Source organism: Cydia fagiglandana, chromosome 6, assembly GCF_963556715.1.
Source record: "Cydia fagiglandana chromosome 6, ilCydFagi1.1, whole genome shotgun sequence".
In the NCBI taxonomy this organism is placed as follows: Eukaryota; Metazoa; Arthropoda; class Insecta; order Lepidoptera; family Tortricidae; genus Cydia; species Cydia fagiglandana.
Window position 1 is genome coordinate 16,147,497 of NC_085937.1, and position 18,517 is coordinate 16,166,013.

The 18,517-nt window shown below is 38.5% G+C and overlaps 1 protein-coding gene across 4 annotated transcripts in view; it reads left to right on the forward strand.

Moving 5' to 3' along the window:
• The window catches only part of LOC134665401 (plectin), a 56,697-nt gene that overhangs the window by 21,876 nt on the left and 16,304 nt on the right, over positions 1-18,517 (forward strand). The window contains exons 1-3 of one of the 4 annotated variants that reach the window (XM_063522351.1): positions 7,665-8,035; positions 15,573-16,637; positions 17,655-17,881. In XM_063522351.1, the coding sequence (XP_063378421.1) occupies positions 8,016-8,035; positions 15,573-16,637; positions 17,655-17,881 (1,312 nt within the window). In that variant the 5' untranslated portion in view covers positions 7,665-8,015. Of the gene's footprint in view, positions 1-7,664; positions 8,036-15,572; positions 16,638-17,654; positions 17,882-18,517 lie in introns of those variants that run through there. The other 3 variants (XR_010098370.1, XM_063522349.1, XM_063522350.1) reach the window with 3 other exon arrangements.

An 18,517-nucleotide genomic window follows, 5' to 3' on the forward strand; every position in this document is an offset into this window, starting at 1 on the left:
TACGATTTAAGGGGATTCACGAAATTGTGTTCCGGCCGTGCAGAAACTTACAAGTTGAAGTGCCATTCACGACTTTTGTCCTCAAAAATAGAACCTAAATCTATAATAAAATTAATCACCACCGTACATACAAAAAAAATTATGTATTGCATTTTGTTCTCGGCTATTTCTTTGTCCAGAATTGAAAATTTATTAATGCTTGCATCGGTTAGTTTCTATTTTTGCAGTTTTTTACACTTTTGTGTATCATTTATTTAATTAACCGTCTCTCATAACTAACTGATTACTAATAATTTATCAATAGAATATGTATTACTGTACTCGTATAGCTGAAATTATTATATATATAGTTTCAGTTTCCATTAAATAACGGAACCTCGATTTCGGAGTTTTTTAATGCACAAAACGACCGCACACGTATCCCCTTAACGTTAAGAATTAAAGCTCGCCTTTGTACCAAATTGCCTCTAAGTGACCAATTAGACTATTACACGATACCTGATGGTAAATGCAGCCATTCTGTACCTACAGTGAAAATAGAAGAGCGTACGATCAATATGCAATCGTCGTCTGGATACAATGCAAAACAATCACGGTGCAACGAACTTGGAAGGAAGGGTCCTTGCCTTAAAATGTCTATACTACCATAAATGTTTCAATGTACTTATCGACGGAAAGTGATTCACGAATATAATGTTTTGATTTCATCATGACTTCCGAATGGACAGAGCTGGCATATTAATATGCTTTAGTGAAGCATGTGGTTCGTAAAACGGATATAAAACTGTTCTAATTTATTTATTCAACTACAGAGAATTCTAAAAGGCCTAACATAGCCATCAACGATAAATGATTTAACTAATTGGTAGACGAACTATGGTATACGTATTTCAACTTCAACGTAGGAAGAGGCCAATAAAAAAATATCAGCGACATTTTAATTTTCTGTGGTTCCCTTCATTCACGATTCGTTCCATCCGCGTCTCTAAATTTCATGACCCGTTGCTATTCTCTATTCTACTGTTTAGATCATAATTTCGGAACTTGGCCCAGAGCATACACTTGCCCGGAAGTAATATGGAATTGTCAGAAGACAAAACGGTCCTAATTTATTTATTCAGCCACTAAAGAATACCGCGACAAATATGGGCAGCGTTCGGTGCATGTTATATCTTGAACACGTGCAGACCGTGCAGTGTGTACAGAAACACACGTGCTCTTGACACAGCTGACGGCCGCGGCCCTGGGGGCTAGGAAATTTAAAACAAGCTTATAATGTGTAACTGGTAAATTATAAACTTGAATCATGACCTAATATGTAGAATGTATGCCTTTGCTGGCATTAAAATGATTATACCTACATATATGCTGTTTTCATTTTAGACATTTAATTTGTTTTGAAACAGGGCTAAAAAGGAATTATTAGACTTAGTTATAATTAAAGTTAACATAAAGTATGTGAAAATCAGTCATTATTTTATCACTAAGCCGTTTCCTGTTTTCCTGTTATTACAAGTAATATTATTACCAACTGTTCTAACGGTTTCACACCATAAATTATACATATTTTACTGATAAACATGTGGCAAGTATTCATAATTATGTTGAGTTCATCCCATATCAAGCTTATCCTAGCTAGACGTGTTATTTTGAAAATGAACTATAAGGATAAAGTTCTTTACTGTATTAAATTTATTAAACGCTATTTTACAGAGTTACGACGTGAGAGTACTGTTATTAGTAGGAAAAATAAACATGTACTTAACTAAAAAGTAAAAATGGTCGGTGCCTACCCTGATGGTTAGTTCGCTATGTGTTTTGCGGTCTTTTTAACCTGTAACTAACATTCATTACAGTCTTCGCGCTAAGTGTTCGCATAACAACAATAATAGAGTTCGCGTGTGGCCGTGTTATACCAGTGCTGTCATTACTATCGCCAAATCACACCACCAACTAAACCAATATAAGTATGATCTTTAAAAACGTCAAGTGGTCGCGGATCTGAAGATCTAGTTATTCTAGAAAAGTGGTTATAGTGGAGACTAAATGTATTGAGAGTTTGTGCAGGGTCGGTTGCTACGGAAGTTGGTTATTTAGCGACTTTAGCGAGTCGTACGGTCGTCTATCGCTAGTGCGCTCTGGGAGACCGGCCTTCACCCTAAGTGCGACCGATTCTCATCATCCTGTTCATTATGTTGTGTTTTTATTTCCGACATTCATTGTGAACACCAATAAATATAGACGGAATAAAGAGCATCAGTAAATTGCGGTTATACAAAGCCTTTTGAGTGAAAACTTTGCATTTATTAAACGAATTAACCTCGGTTCTGATAACAAACTGGGGCTAATATAATATAGGGAATGATTTCATGTTAGTGGCAATTATTAGGCTTGGGTAGTACTATAGCCAGAACTTAATAGTTAGTGGCTATAACCTGAGGAAAGCACCTCTATTTAAAATGTGATAGAACTGTGTTTACGGTTTCCTAACTAAAGAACGGAAATAACAGCAGACACCGACCATTCCTGTAATAAAACTCAAAGGATGCTGTCTTATGGCTTATAGTAAATAGCGGCAATGTTAACACTGGCCGTAAATCATTATTAACCGGGACTTTATTTTCGATAGAGCTATGCGGAAATGCACTGGCTGAACACTTTTCAAGTCCAGACCAAACAAGCCGAAATGAAATATCGGTCGGAAACTTGGATGTAATCTCGCTCGTAGCCGACGACTGACATAATTCTTTTCATATTTTATTCGTCTCCAGTTTCGTTTGGCCGTAAAATTATTAGAAGAATTCGTTTGATCTAATTTGTTTTTTGCATTAAACTAATAAACGCAAATAAACAAAAAAATCACCTACATATTAGTTACGGTTTGCAAAAACTGTTATTTGTTCATCCGTACGTTTATGCGTTGGGACATGTTTGTCGATAAAATCTATATCGAGTAAGGGTCAGTTGCACCAAACACAGCTAGGGGACTAATCAACGTCACTCATCAAATTGAGCTATTAAACTGCCCATACAACAAAATTTGGCAGTCTTTGCTGCAACCCACCTAAGTCAATCAACATAATTGATTACTAATTATAGTAATTATAATCCATAGAATGAAATTTTCTTTTTTCATAGCGGCTCTGGAACCCTACACAGAGCAGAAGTAGACAAGATAACAAGTTTTCAGCAAACGAAGTGCCACAGGCTCTCGATGGGAACGCTAGGCACGCGACGAGTGAGGAGATATAATTAGACACGTACAGTCTCAAAACCCAGCCCCTCTGTGTAAATTTGTCTGGATTAGACACTAAACATAGCCATGATCATATTTAACAAGCAAATGGAGCATAATTCTTCTTCGCAGTGTTATTGTTGGTGGTCTGGTATGTACAATAATAATTATTTTGTCTGCTGCACTGTACTCGTATTTTTGTGTTAATTGATCACAATCCATATTCAATATGAGCTTCTTATATAAATATAAGAAGAACATGTATAAGTGTAAGTGTACAAAATTCTCAATGTTATTATGATGAAATGTGGCTATTACCAAGATATTACTAAGGTACAATGCTGTAAACACCTGTTTAATTTCAACATTTGCAAACTTTTATTGCTGAAAGGTGATACCTGCATTTTCCAACGTCATTAAAACTATGTTGTTGCTGGAGTATATGCTGTATATGCATAATAACTGCGTAATTGCGTAAGTTGTTTCACATGTTGGAAAACACTTGCGGCTCTTATTCAAGTAATCTAAAGGGCTACTTCGTAATATAAACTGCTTGGTAATTCCCATTGTTCGGTAATTCTAGTACTCTATTAACAAGCTCGTTTGTACGCAACAGAAGAGAAGGGACGCTTCGTTCCGTACATATGAGAGCGGCATCAAAGATATCCGTGGATCAATGAATGTGGGTAATTCTCATGTAAACCGCCATAGATTATAGTTTCTCTGACATTAATGGTAAACGATACCCGTGGTTCGTTCCGGCCGCGTGCGCCGAGGATCTGATTGCAATGCCAATGAACAGCCGACCGAGGCATGACCAGGTCAGGTCAGCCAATGATGCGGATGCAATCTCATTGGACGCAAACGGCATATTCAGACACTTATAATATGACACCAGCGGCTTAATCTCATGGAACAATACATGAGTGGAAGTGAGGTATCATATTTTAAGTGTCTGAACATGTCCGTTTGTCGTGTAGCTTAATGTTGATATCGATTACAATAAAACAAGCGTAAAGAGGTGCTTTACAAACGTTACGGTTGCATACACAATACAGTAGTGATTCATGGGCGATTAATTTGTAATTCATTGTAAATGCGTTTGTAGTTTCATTATAACATCTATATTAAATTCGGAATTACATATAATGGTAACCAAATACGAAAATTTCATTAATAAATATATCGATATCTATAAAAATATAGCCGATTTAATTAAGAGTAATTTAAAATGAAGACCCTTTTAATTTAAAATACTATAACGTCCAAGTTACTGGAAAAGATGCTCCATTGACACAGATGTGTAGAATTAATTATGCAAGGTTAATTCTGTTATTTATTTTTTTAATATCAGTTTAACGCCAGCTTGCGTCAGGCGTGTTTACTTTCAGGTCTGACAGGAACATCGTTATTGTTTGGTTACCTCAAATAATAGGAATAGTGAACCATTGGCATGAGACAATATAATTCGGGTACATTTATTTTTTGTTAATTAAGCCGCAAACTAAAGATTTTGTGGCGTATAAAAATGACACTTCATCAATATACAATATACATTCGCTCTCTGCCGGAGAAACACGTATAATTCGTGTCTACATACAAACTTGCCATGCTTGTATCTTTATTTGTTATTCTTCAACTGATCCCTGTCAGATCTAAGATGACAATCATATGTCGACAAACGCCGAAAAGTAAAAATGTATTGGGATGACAGATGCCTACAAAGTCATGTGACCCTTTGTATGTAAGTTTCGATTGACCCTCTTGATGAAACCTCATAGATCCGTAGAGCTTTAAGAATAGAATCCGTTGATTTATTTCAAAGCTGACCATGTGTACATTTCCACGGCTTTCGTGCAAGGCTGCATCACACCGTCACGAGCACTGCTCCTTCTACGGCATTCTCGTCAATCCAGATTGGAGAATCAACACATGCGCCATATGGCTGCGCCGGTCAAGGCCGGCTTTCTGGGTCGGCACTCGAGAAGCTTAAAGGAAAACTGCTGGCGATCCTTGGTAGTGCCTCGAGTACTTGTTTATATGGCGAGGTGTTTACGACTTGGAAAACAATTAAGATTATAGTTTTATTGGGTAGATAAAGTACTGAAAATAAATGTTTTTGTAAAAAAATACGTCCATTGCGGACTTTTTCACTAGGATATAGAGTTAGACCAAGAAAAGTCTGCAGCGATTTTGATAACCCACGCCGTGCTAGTGTTATTCATACGTCATAATTTCATGGAAGTTTGATGATTAAAATAACACTTGCACTGCGTGGGCTATCAAAATTGCTGTAGAGTTTTCTTGGTGTAACTCTAAATGATTTTGTTTAAAAAAACGTTTATTGCGGACTTTTTCACTAGGTCGTTTTAAAGTCAGACGCTATTAAAACATGATCAGGTGCAGATGCACTTCAAATGTGGATGTCCCTTCCTTTTCTTATCTAACTGTTGAAATCCCATGATTGCAAAGCTAACTTACTGGCATAACCTATGTTGAAGTCGAAACCATAAAATGTAAGTACACGCATAAGAGATATTAATATTAGAGCTAATTTACACATTTACAGTCGGGCCCATACCGTGATTATTTAAGGCGAAGTGCAAGCCAATGTTCTTTTGAAAACACATTTAAATATTACATTAAATAATACAATTTTAAACGTATTTAAAAAACAGTTGTGCGGTGCGGTAGAAAGAAGATAAATCTAATCTTCAAGGATGGGTATTCCAATGTTCTTTTTGCTTTTTCGATTCGGATGTCTCGAAATAACAATATTCATAATTTTTTTTCGTTCTTAGAATAACCCTTCTCTTAGTAATCGTAATGCTTGAAGTTACGACTTGAAATCACTTGCCAATACAGATAGCTGACCAAGCTCAAGCTCGACCGAAGACAATTCGAAAGTCATTAGAATAGCGACAGCTGTCTCTATCTGTTATCTGATTTTCCGCTTGTTTGGTCCTCTTAAGCATTCAAATCATTGCTTTCGCTACGAGATAACTAGATGTGATTAGGTGTTTAAGTGCGTATGATTGACCTTATACAACATATTTTGGATTAGGCGAGTATACAATACAGTATTAGTTCTCTGTAATGGTATGAAGTGTGATGAGAGGTAGGTAGGTTTGTAAAAAAATCCAGCAGCTTTCAAATTTCCAACCCAGTAGCTTTGCAAATCTTTCCATAACTAGTATATGTAAGTCTAATAGAGCCTTGAATGAAATGGAATATATTTTATGATAGGTAGATAGACTAGATAGGTATTAAACTGAAATTTCCCGTCTACCCGGACCCGTCAATTATCCGTCAATACTGGACAGGATATTACTGTCTGCGAAAATTTAATCTGATTCCCTCGAAACTTCGTTTAACCGTTTTTGTCTTTATTTTATAGTCGATAGGCGTAGCCGCTATCCAACGTCATGTTTTCCACAATAGCTCGTTTATTGAAGGCAAAAATTCTTCATTTCACACCAAAACACAGTTATCAAACTTTCTATCCAACTCGGGTTAATCTCTGCCATAAATATCCAAACAATTGGGCTTTTCGTCTCTCAGTACTACTTGTATTCAAGTTGAAATTAAATTTAAATCTGGCTAAAATTCCCACGCCAGTAGTTTTAGTAGGCTCTTCTCCAACATAAGGAATACATAATTTACTATGTCAGTAATATTGACATATTTTTTTATTCTCTAGTAGTATTGTACCAATACATATTTAGTCTAATACCTAGACACACACACACACATACATGACTGAACATATACTATAAGCCAGTCATGTAAGAAAATTGATTTAACCTGTTATTAAGTGGGATTTCCTGAATGGTGGAAATAAAATCTAAATACTACCGGTTTAACCTGAAGCCGTGTTTACTTCCTAAGAGCGATTACTTTTAAACTGTCGTAATTGCTGGAAATAATAGCTAAGTTTTTAGCACATTGACGACGCATTGATGTGTTAACAGGGGAATATATGCGATACTTATTTGCTAATTATTCTGTCCAACGAACCACGAAATGTGATAACTTCCAGTATCTAATATGCAAATAAAACGTCTAGCGGAAAATCTGTTATTGCGAATACAGATAGATCATGAATGAAGATGAAATCCTGAGGCTGCGCGTCCGATCAGCCTTCAGTTATTGCACGCGATATTGAATCTCCCAAGCAGAACATAGAGCCAATTTGCAGGTCATTATAGATCCAATTTCATGATATCGTTCCTGATCTTGTTTGCGGCCCTACAAAGTCTATGTAGTTTAATAAACATGGAGCTACGTCGTTCATACATCCATATTTATTACATAATTTCAAGTTCTTACCTATAAGAAACATCTTTCAAACTCGTCGAACCAATAATCAAGTTCAGCTCGCCTTTGCGCCCTCTGCCAACATTCTGCCTAGTTTTTGTCATGTTTTTTGTCCTGGACACTGGCAGCTGCGGGGTTGATTAGCCAGTGTAAGACTATAATCTTGCCAATTTATACATTGTCTGTTTATATGGCATTAGTAATGGGTATAGGAGCATGTGAAATTGTTAGGTTGTTGGCTTCACATGGCGACGCGCGCCCCTCCCGGCGCGCGGCAGTCTTTTATTTAGTACATTCAGTAGACAGTTTCATCCGCGCCGGACTTGCACGTTGACGCGTGTGTACAAAATCGTAGCTCATGGGATAATCTGCTTCCCCTTGCAGTTATAAACATTACTATATTCGTGAAAGTGACTTATTGGAAAGTTTTATTGGATTACGTTTTCTGATCAACATTCTGTTCATGTTTTTCTGGAAGAGAAGGTAATACTTAATACATTTTTAAACTGTTTATTTTGAACCGAAACGGATGTACGAATTCAAAGTAATTGGAAGTAAGTATTTATAATATCAGTCTAGTTTGAAGGCCTCGATGGAATGCATTGTTCAGTACAGTACCTAACTATTTGAGCAAGATAGAAAAACTGCCAACTTTACGGAATTACGCAGATGTTTGATCACCTGTAAAGTTTGTATACACATTAACAGAAGCTCTATCAACCGGTATGTCCTCTAAATTTACCGGTATTTAATGGATTATTTAAGTATTCGTATTAAGAGAAGGTGAGATTATTACTAACCCGTACCTACTGGCGCCATGTCCTGTGTTGTTTATTTCCTGCGTATTTGGTTATCTTTTATCAAATGAATATCACTATTAATTATCCGATTGTGCTACTATCGTTACTTTTATCTCTATTGATCTCCTTTATGTAAATTTTTATTGAAATTATATTACCTATTTGTATTTATATGAGCACAGACATTGTTTTAAGTGAAAATTATGACCCATTAAAAACAAACTGGACCTTATTTTAAGAGACCTAAATATGCCTAAATTGTTAGGGGTTAAAAATAATAGACAGACAGTAATGTCAATGTGTTGGAGTCATCAAGTTTTACAACTTTCTCATCGTATCTTTAAAACCTTTACGATAATTATGTTCGTCACCACAACACTACATCAAGTTTTCCAAAAATCAATGGTGGTGTGGTAATTTAACATTCCCATCTCCCATAGCCATGAAGAGGGTGTGTTAATTGTAGGGGAGACTGTTTATCAAAATAATAAACGTGTTTTCTGTGACAACACATTCAATAAGCAAACTCGAGCCTCGACTGATTTATCTAATCTTTCGCCTCGCAAAGAGGCGTCAACTTAGCTGAAAAATCGATTGCCCCATTTATTTGCATAGCCCAAGAAATCATTAATAATCCTGACAGTGTTACGAAATTCGATTTGTGTTAATGCAGGGCCGTTAACGTGGGATAGCGAAACTCCCTATTATGAGGGAGGACGGCAAATAATATAGGGCAAGCGTGTTCCTTTAATTTTTCAAACATACGGGCGTTGCGTGATATGGGATGTGAATTATGAGACGTAAGCATAGGGCCGGTCGTTTCTCGTGCAGCTGTTTAGAACGATTTATTATATTGAAACGAAAAATAAAAGGAATGGCTGATAGTGATATGTGTCGGCCGACTAGTAATTTATCAGACAATATTTACATAAATATGTAAGTAATGAAGTTATAACTGTTTCTGGCATAAAGCCTTAGATTATATCTAGCTGCATAAACAATAATATTTTTATAAGTAATTAATTTCTTATATGCAGCAAGCGTGAATATCTTTTTAGTATCGCGATTCTGGATTTCGATTTTTAAAATATGCATTGCTTAAGTAGTTGGCGTTTGCCATAATAAAAATGGATCAACGTTTAAATTTTCATTCTGTAAACATATTATGTAATTGTATAGTTTTAGTGAAAATCTTCCGTATGGTTTTATTGGTTCTAATGTAACAATGTAATGTTATCAAATGTTACTTAATTTAAATAAATACATTTATAAATAGGAACATTATGTAATATTTTTATGAATATTACTGAATTTGCTTGTTAGTGATCGGTTTTATCCGATTATTATACTAACAATCACCATAAAACTTTCTCCCACCATTACATTTTACATTTCCATCTAATGATTTATTAATTATTCCAACTCGACAGGTCGTAGGGCTCTCATAATTTCTGCGATGTCAGTCGCTATTCCGGTTGTCAGTCATCGATTAAATATTGACAAATCTGTCCTTCATTATTAATTACTCATCACTCAGTCATTTTTTAGTCTTCCGTACAAAACTTTGTTCACGGAACACTTATTGTTTCTAAGTATGTGTGGCTTGTCAACGAATTTACAACCAACGGAATGTACTTACATATACATACATTTTGAAATTTACACACATTTCCACGTATAAGTAAGTGAACAGCTGAAGTAGAAATACTGTTGAGATTATACCAGCGATATCAAATATGTATGTCGAAGCTCAAGCTGTTAAAGTAGAATTACATGTTTATTAATAGCTAATCCACCATTGCAAATTGTATTGACCTTTCGCAACATACACATGCTTACGTGTTTTAGCACGATTCCCCGTTTTAATTGACTCAGTCTTTATTGCAGCGAGCCCTTCATCCGGTCCCGCCCTGTCTGGCTAATGGCAAAAAGGGGTTCCACATGCGACGATAGTTACAACATGAACTACAAAGTACAATGTAATATCACCTGGCCGCGTAGCCAAGATGCCAATCGCTAACGCTCCGTAGCGATCGAAACGCAACTGTCACTGTCACACTAATGTGGAAGAGTGATAGAGATACATAATGCTTTTCGTTTTCGAAGCGATAGCGATTGTAACCTTGGCTAGGGGGCCTGTTTCTTGACATTACGAGCCCACAAGTTCATCTTTAAACAGATATATTACATAACTGTATTTTATACCACGCGCCTGTAAATATGTATGGACCCCGTATGGCCAATGAGCCTAGCATATGGGCGCTTGTAACGCTAAAGATAATTGCACGTTCTTCCAAACCCTTAGACAGTTTCGAACTCCGAATTTAAACTATCAATACCCTTAACAACAGTTTAAGGGATAAATGTACATATCCATCGTTGTCGAGATTCTTCGTGAGCAAGCTGATCTTAATCCTTGCGCTACCAGACAATTAACGCCGAAATATAGTACCTAATAAAGTTAATAATAACGTTGTTATAGCTGTTGCCTTCTATCAACTGCACCTACTGTCCCAAATTGGCCTGATCCACATATAAGAGCGTTGACATGCCGCTGTACCGGTGTACCCACCCATACTAAAAATACAATGCCTAATCTAATATCACTTGCTTCTTGACAACTTTACGACTGAGGGCGCAGGTTCAAATTGAAGCTGGTGATGCATTGATGATGTGGTTAAACAATTTATTGTCGTTATCCTTTAAAATATGCTGTGGCTTATCGAGCGACAACACCACGATAACGGTCGACCCTCGCTTTATTGGCTATGCGTGCCGTCTCCTCGGGGATGTCTCAATGAGCTCTGTGCCTTGTTATGTAGCCTAATAACTTTTAATGTTAACATACTTTTTATTTTTCGTTGTCGTTTTGCATAATATATCGCTGGCAAAATAAGTAAAGTCGATGCAAGTCGCAAGTCTCAATTATGTTTTATTTATTATTTTTCGTACAGCAACCAGGCAGATTTAGGATAAAGTATTAACTATTACGCCTATTACCAACATTTTTATCAAAGGATCCGTAGAAATATCACTTGTAATTATACTTTTAGTTAGTTGTCCCTTTAGAGTTTAGATCCTCAAAACGAACATAAACGCTTTGAATACAAACTGAATACTTCTGAACAGTAATTTACTAAGCGATTTCGTAACTAGCACTCGTGCTGCAGTAAAAGACGCTAAACCATAATAAATGCCTGAGTAAACATGTCGATTTATGTTAGACTGTTAACCATATATTTGACCGGGCTCTGGCCCCGGTGGTTATAGTGCTAAGAAAATGTATTTAGCTCTGTTTACTCGCCAGATTGGATAAACATAACATTTGCCAAAATACTCGTCCTCTGGCTGTCGAACTCGAATGTGGTACATCGACCTTCTTTGATTTGGAATCGTGCAAAAAGATCAGAAGCAATCTCTCTTTTTTTGCTAGGTTTAGGTATCATAGGAACAATACTTCATTCGACTTACGATTTGATAAAAGCTTATTTCTTGTAGCGTGACGGTTTAATTGCACGAATGTTTCTCGCTCGGTAATAAATGCCAGTGTATGAGATCAGAGTTTAGAAAAACTTGTGCACTGAACTTTTTACGATCTGGTGATGCCGATAATAGTGAATGCTCCGACACTTCCGACTCGGAGAATAAATGTTCAAATATTTTAAGTTATCGTTGCTAGTTTTTGTTGCCATCAATCAAGACTAGTTCTTGCAAGTTTTGTTGATGATTATCGATATTACCTCTACATTTTAAGTGATTACAGCTTAAGCTAGAGCTTAGACGCTTCGTGATCATTTTCTCACTGCGCAATATGAAGTTTTTGTTCACTATAAAATTCCAACCAAATTATAGCCGCCCCGCGCTACGAACATTTTAATTGTTGTTTACAAAATGCATCTCATCTATTTACGTTTTATAACATCATTTACTTAAGGTAGTGTACTTTTTTTGTGTGTGTGCATATTTCGCAAAATATTACAGACATTTGTACGTACTTACGAGTATATTACCTACTTACGGGAACAAACATTTTTGGAAGAAACATTCAAACGTTTCTTGACCATATGTTCATAAAAATACAATTTTGTTACATCAATGCACTTTTAGTCAAACAAGAAGCATGAAAACATGTTAATAAAATAAAATCACCGTTTGCCACCCAACGTTAATTTGGACTAATCCTATTCATTCACCGAGCTTTTTTGTTTTAAACATCACAAGAAGCTCTGGGGTTATTTTTTTTCCACGTAGGTCTTGAGCCTCGACTTTCATCTGAAAAGGGAAGGATAAATATTTGGATTCGTAAATATATAAATATTGTTCGTATCGTATGGAAGCTAATAGAACAAAACACGTCTGTAAGGTAAGTAAAACGTAGATAATCTAGAACATAATGCGAGTTTGTGTAACTAAAATGCCTGTGACGAATGCGAATGGCGTTTTAGATGCAATTCGTTGTTTTATTTATATGACGTACAATTGTACATTAACCTAGATGTGTGCTGCAATAGTTTGGCGTTACTTGAAAACCGATGGCGACAGATGGAAACTCGCCAAATGCTTGAAGGAGTATGTGTTGCAAATGTGCCCAGTAACTTAACAGTAGGTAACTTTCTTTTATTATCCGAAATGTAGCCGCCGGCGTTGATAAAATTATGAGTCCATTTAGATTAGATTACGATAATTTAAACAACACAAAGTAAATTGCCTCGGGTATTAGTGCTATAATAAATTTAACTACGTCTCTGCGTCTTAATCAATGTATATTTTAGGTCAGTACTAGGTACAAAAATCAGTTAGGTAAATGTTAACCATGTTTACTTCAGATTCGCAACTAAAAAAAAAAACATGTCGGGAATATTTTAGCAGTAAATGCAATTCACCTTTATAGAATACTAAGTAGATAAAAAATAACTTACTTTGAATGCCCAATGTGGTTTGTTTCTCCAAGAAAGTTGTGGTAGAAATCGCAGTAGCATTCTGCATAAGTTACCGGATCAGACGAAAGCAGGTAATAAAGTACTGAAATATATATCTGGTAAACCACAATGATACTGTGGTAACGCATGTATCTATTTATTGTGGTGGTGCCACTTTATTCGTATTTTCGTATTGCTACTATTGCTTCGAAAGTTTGCGTTATGGTTAGTTAGCTTGAGAGCTCATAGACGGTAATTAAGCCTTTTGGTGGCATTTTTTCATTAACGCGAGCAATTTTCTCCTCCATCGCCGGCATGTTCCGGGGATGCCTTTCTAGAGATATTTCAACGAGGCGTATAATTTTCCGAAAGTGTCAACTATTCTCGATGAGTTTGTACATGAAGCGTGACCGGCGGCGTCAGCTTGAGACCTTCGCCGTGGCCTTTCTAAGTTAAATTAATGACCGCCACAACAGAGCCACATTGTATCGCTATCGCTATTAAAAATAACCATATGATTAATACCGTGTGGGTGCGCAGACGGCTCGCCGGCGCTCGCAACCATGACGAATTGAATAGTAGACCTCCGAGTGGGTGATGCTATTACGAAGCTCATATTTGAATAGGCAGTATTACGGCTCTTGTAGTGCGATGACCTGCCCCCCTAGCCTTAGTACATGTATGTTCTATCTCAATTCGATGTATTTGAACATGTCTTCGCTTTAAGGACAATGCCACTTTAGTCGCTTTATCACAAAGTTGGAAGGATAAGTCGTCACAATCATAACACAAATACGAGGGCTCTTCTGTCGCTATTGATGTTATCGGTTTCTCAGCAATACCTACAGATTAAATGGCTAGATATTTACTTAATCAAGATTAAAATGTAAACGTCGATTGTCGGTTGCACAAAATTGTCAAGTGTTTTACACTTTGTGGTGTTCACATGATTCAAGTGGTGTGATGATAAGAAAAAAAGACATGTTGCGAAACTCAGGGCTTAAATAGGCCTGAAGTACTGCAAAAATGTATTTAGGTCTCTACCTGTTTGTGAATAGTTAACCGTGTACCCCACGGTACGCTAAATGTTAAATAGCAGATCGCTGATGTAAAATATGAATAGCAGACGAGGCCGCTTGCGGGCAGCCTTCAGCCATGGGAACGCTGCATTGTGCTCCACTCGGAGAAACGCTGCAATACGTCGATAGGTTTTGCTCATTGTTACTGATTTCACCACTTGACATTCTAGACAATAACCATCTTTTTACGGCTCTACGAACAATTATTAGGAATGTTTTGTTGTTGACTATTTGGAATATTGATTGGTTCAGTCGCCTGTTAAAAGTGCTTGACTTGGTGATAGGCCTGTGAATATTATAATTTTACGGTGACTGTGAAAGTATAGTTGTAGTTGAGAAAAGTTGTAAAATTGCCGCTAAATTTATAACGTGTTTTAAGATACCTAATTTCAACTCAAAATATCTGATACTAAAATTAATAGAAACAGAATACTTAAGTAATGTTCGTTATTATTTAGGCATGAGTACCTAATATACATTATAGTTAACCTATTTAGCGTTAGTACTAGTACGACGCCCACGGGAGAGATGAGGGAGTGGTATCTCGTATTTCAATAAAGTAGTCATTTGTATTGTTACGGAATATTTAGGTAAATAGATAATAAACTTGATCTTACAACGCCATTTACTGTTACTTGAGTTTTCGATATTCCAATACCTACTAGAAGTAGGTATACCATATAGACTGATGGTAGATAAATAAAAAGTCGTTATGTGTGTGTATTCATTTAAATAGGTTATTACGTGTAGTAGGTAGTAGAACAAGTATCTCACGGCTTTGATGATATTGCAAAACGAAGCCATAAAACGTGCTTTGTTGACACGAGCGTCATTGGCTGGTAATAACTAAATGCAATAAGCCATTTCTTATTTATGTAAGCTGTACACGAAATAATTATAATACTCACGCTATATTTACGATATCTTTTTATATCGCAAAAGTCATAACAGATAATCCTAATTGAATTTTATCTTAATGGACTTGTAACTAGTTGTAACGTAATTGCTACCAATAAGTGATTTGAATTAGGTTTGCCTAGTTGAACATTAATACGGCTAGATTGGATCACGAGCGATGGCGGGACAATGGCAGGCGGTAGCGTCCCCTGGGGCGCGAAACAGTATTCGGTCGCGCCCCCGGGGCGCTGAGACAATGCACAATTCCGTTGTCTCTTGATTACTCGCCTTCATTCTTTATTAACCTATTTGTGTATTGTTACAGATCATGTGAATTAGCGGTAAGCATGGAAGAAGACAGTACAAAAAGCGCTGTCGAGGACCAAGACCCGCCCTTGGTCGAGGTTCAGACGAATGAAGAGAGCCCCGGCCAGCGCGAGGTGTCCACCGGCAGCGACGGGCTCGCTACCAGCGGCAGCGCTACCCTCACTAATGATGAGAGCGGGGTCGGTTTGGATTCCGTAGACGACTGCAACAAAAATGTGACGACAGAATCATTAGTGGACCACGAGCCGTGCGAAGTGAATGATGACGCTCGTTCTTTGGGTGATTTAGACAGCCTACCGGCTGGTGATGAGTTAGTCATAGGCGCGGCGGGAAGCGACAGCGGTGTCGAAGGATGTGGCCGAGCACTTAGCAGCGGCGGTGGCTCCCGGTCTTGTGCTTCCAGTGTTGTCTCATGTGGGTCGGGCTGCGGCTCGGAGAGCTCTTCGGTCGCCGGCGCGCCGCCGCGGCCCCGCCGCAGGGTCAACGTTACCGTCACCGAGCCGAAACGCAGCTCACCGCTCGGCGCCTCCACTCCTCGTCCCGTCACGGCGCCCCGCGGCCCCAACCTAGCAACCAGAGAACGCGCCAGAAGTAGAGAGAAACCGACTCCGCCCGAGAAACCGCGGCCTCTCACGCCGAAGCCGCGAATCCGTCCCACCGGTGAACTGCCGAACCTCGTCCGCGAGAGTCCCGCATTACGAGCGAAACCAACCAAGACTTCAACAGCACGATGCCGAACGCCTAACTCCCCTAGCGAGGAGAAGAGATGGCCTTCAAACGGACCGCGGCTGACGACCCCGACGGACTCTAGCGCGACGCGTGTAGCCGCCGACAAATATGGAACGTTGCCGCGTAGGAGGCGTGAAAACGGCGAACCGGACGGTTCGCCCAAACACGACGTCACACCACCGACGTCCAGGCGGCCCACCATCACGCGGTCCGTCTCCACGCGCTCCACGACCAAGGCGCGCGTGAGGATCTACGCGGAGAAGAATTGCCAAACTGTGCTACTAGGAACTGACGTGGAATCGGCTTTAGCCGGAATAACGCCTAATATTGAATGGTAAGACCTTTACACTGTATACAATTATGATCAAGAATTAATAAATATGTAGATTGCGACAATACTTAATAAATACGTAATGACTTTTCTGTTCCACCATATCGTATCGTAATAGTCATTCATTGGAAACACATCTGCTTATTCATATTCACTACCTAACTAACGTGAATCGTAATATCCTTATGATATACATCTATTTTATGATATAAATAGCAGGCAATGCAAAAACACAATAGGTACGAGCCAATTAAACAACATTGCCAATATATTTAGTTAAATTATAGTCCGTTTTTAGGGTTCCGTACCCAAAGGGTAAAACGGGACCCTATTACTAAGACTTCGCTGTCCGTCCGTCCGTCCGTCCGTCTGTCACCAGGCTGTATCTCACGAACCGTGATAGCTAGACAGTTGAAATTTTCACAGATGATGTATTTCTGTTGCCGCTATAACAACAAATACTAAAAACAGAATAAAATAAAGATTTAAATGGGGCTCCCATACAACAAACGTGATTTTTGACCAAAGTTAAGCAACGTCGGGAGGGGTCAGTACTTGGTTGGGTGACCGTTTTCTTTTTGCTTTTTTTTGTTTTTTTTTGCATTATGGTACGGAACCCTTCGTGCGCGAGTCCGACTCGCACTTGCCCGGTTTTTTCTTTATTTTCTACTGACTGCGGAAACTATACACCCGGGTATATAAAACTTTTGTATACTATGTGTTTTTTTCTGTGGACATCATAAAAAATGAATAAACTTTAGTCTTATTTTTTTTGATGTATCCTTTATTGGCATAGGTATTCAAACATTCTACTTCTTATAAAATAAATAATATTTTAAATATCTGTGACTATACGATGAAAGCATTAGTTTAGCAAAATGTACCCAAATCGTCAATATGTTTTCCCGAAGGAAAGACGCCCGTTATTCGAAACGTTATTTTCCGCAATGTTATTTTCTAGAATCGCACTTCAGCGGCAAAATTTATTGGCGTGTATCCTAATATACTTGGTTATTACAGTAGCCGCGAGATATCCCGGTGTCACCGCGGCGTGCAGGCGAGCGCGCGCGACACGGAGACGACGCGGCTGGCGGCGGCGGCGGCGGCGGCCGAGGCGGCGGCGGCGGAGGAGCGCGAGCGCCGACAGCACGCCGAGGCGCAACTGGCCGCCGAACGAGCCGCCAGACTCGCCGCTATTGCGGAGCTGGAGAGGAACTCGCAGCGGCTGCTGGAGCTTGCTGGGGCTGGTGAGTGGAATAAATCAGAGATCTATCTCTAGCTAACCGCTTAGAGGCGGTGGCAGAGGAGCGGGAGCGCCGATTTGAGTTAGAGGAACTTGCAAAGGCTCCTAGAGCTCGCTGGGGCCGGTGAATAAACAGTCGGCCTGTTTACCCGCAAAAAACTATTTCTAATGAACACAAATGTTAGGCACAAACGCTTGTCAAGGGTATTGAATGTTAGATTTGATAGACAGATGAACAATGCCATTAGCATCTTCCAGAAGCCTTCATTCCATTGTATTTTGATGGTATTTTGATTCTTAGTCAATCATATCAAAATTTGCAATGCTTTTCTGATCGGCTAGAGATTAAAAGCGCTACCTCTCGTTCTCTTTGGTTATCTGAGGTTATACTATGAACAAACTTTAATTCGACATGCACATTGCACAGTAGGTAAAGGATAAAGTATTTAGATGATTAAGAGAGACGTGCTCAAAACAACAACGACCTGATCTGTATCAACAGTGCATTGTGTGCAGATAGCTATTTTTGCCGCTGGATCAATGCAGTGTGTGATTTGTTAGGCACCGTTTATATTAAGACGAAACAGGAGCTGAGTTTTAAATATTTTAGGTAAATATACCCGTCTCGCTAACGGAAGCG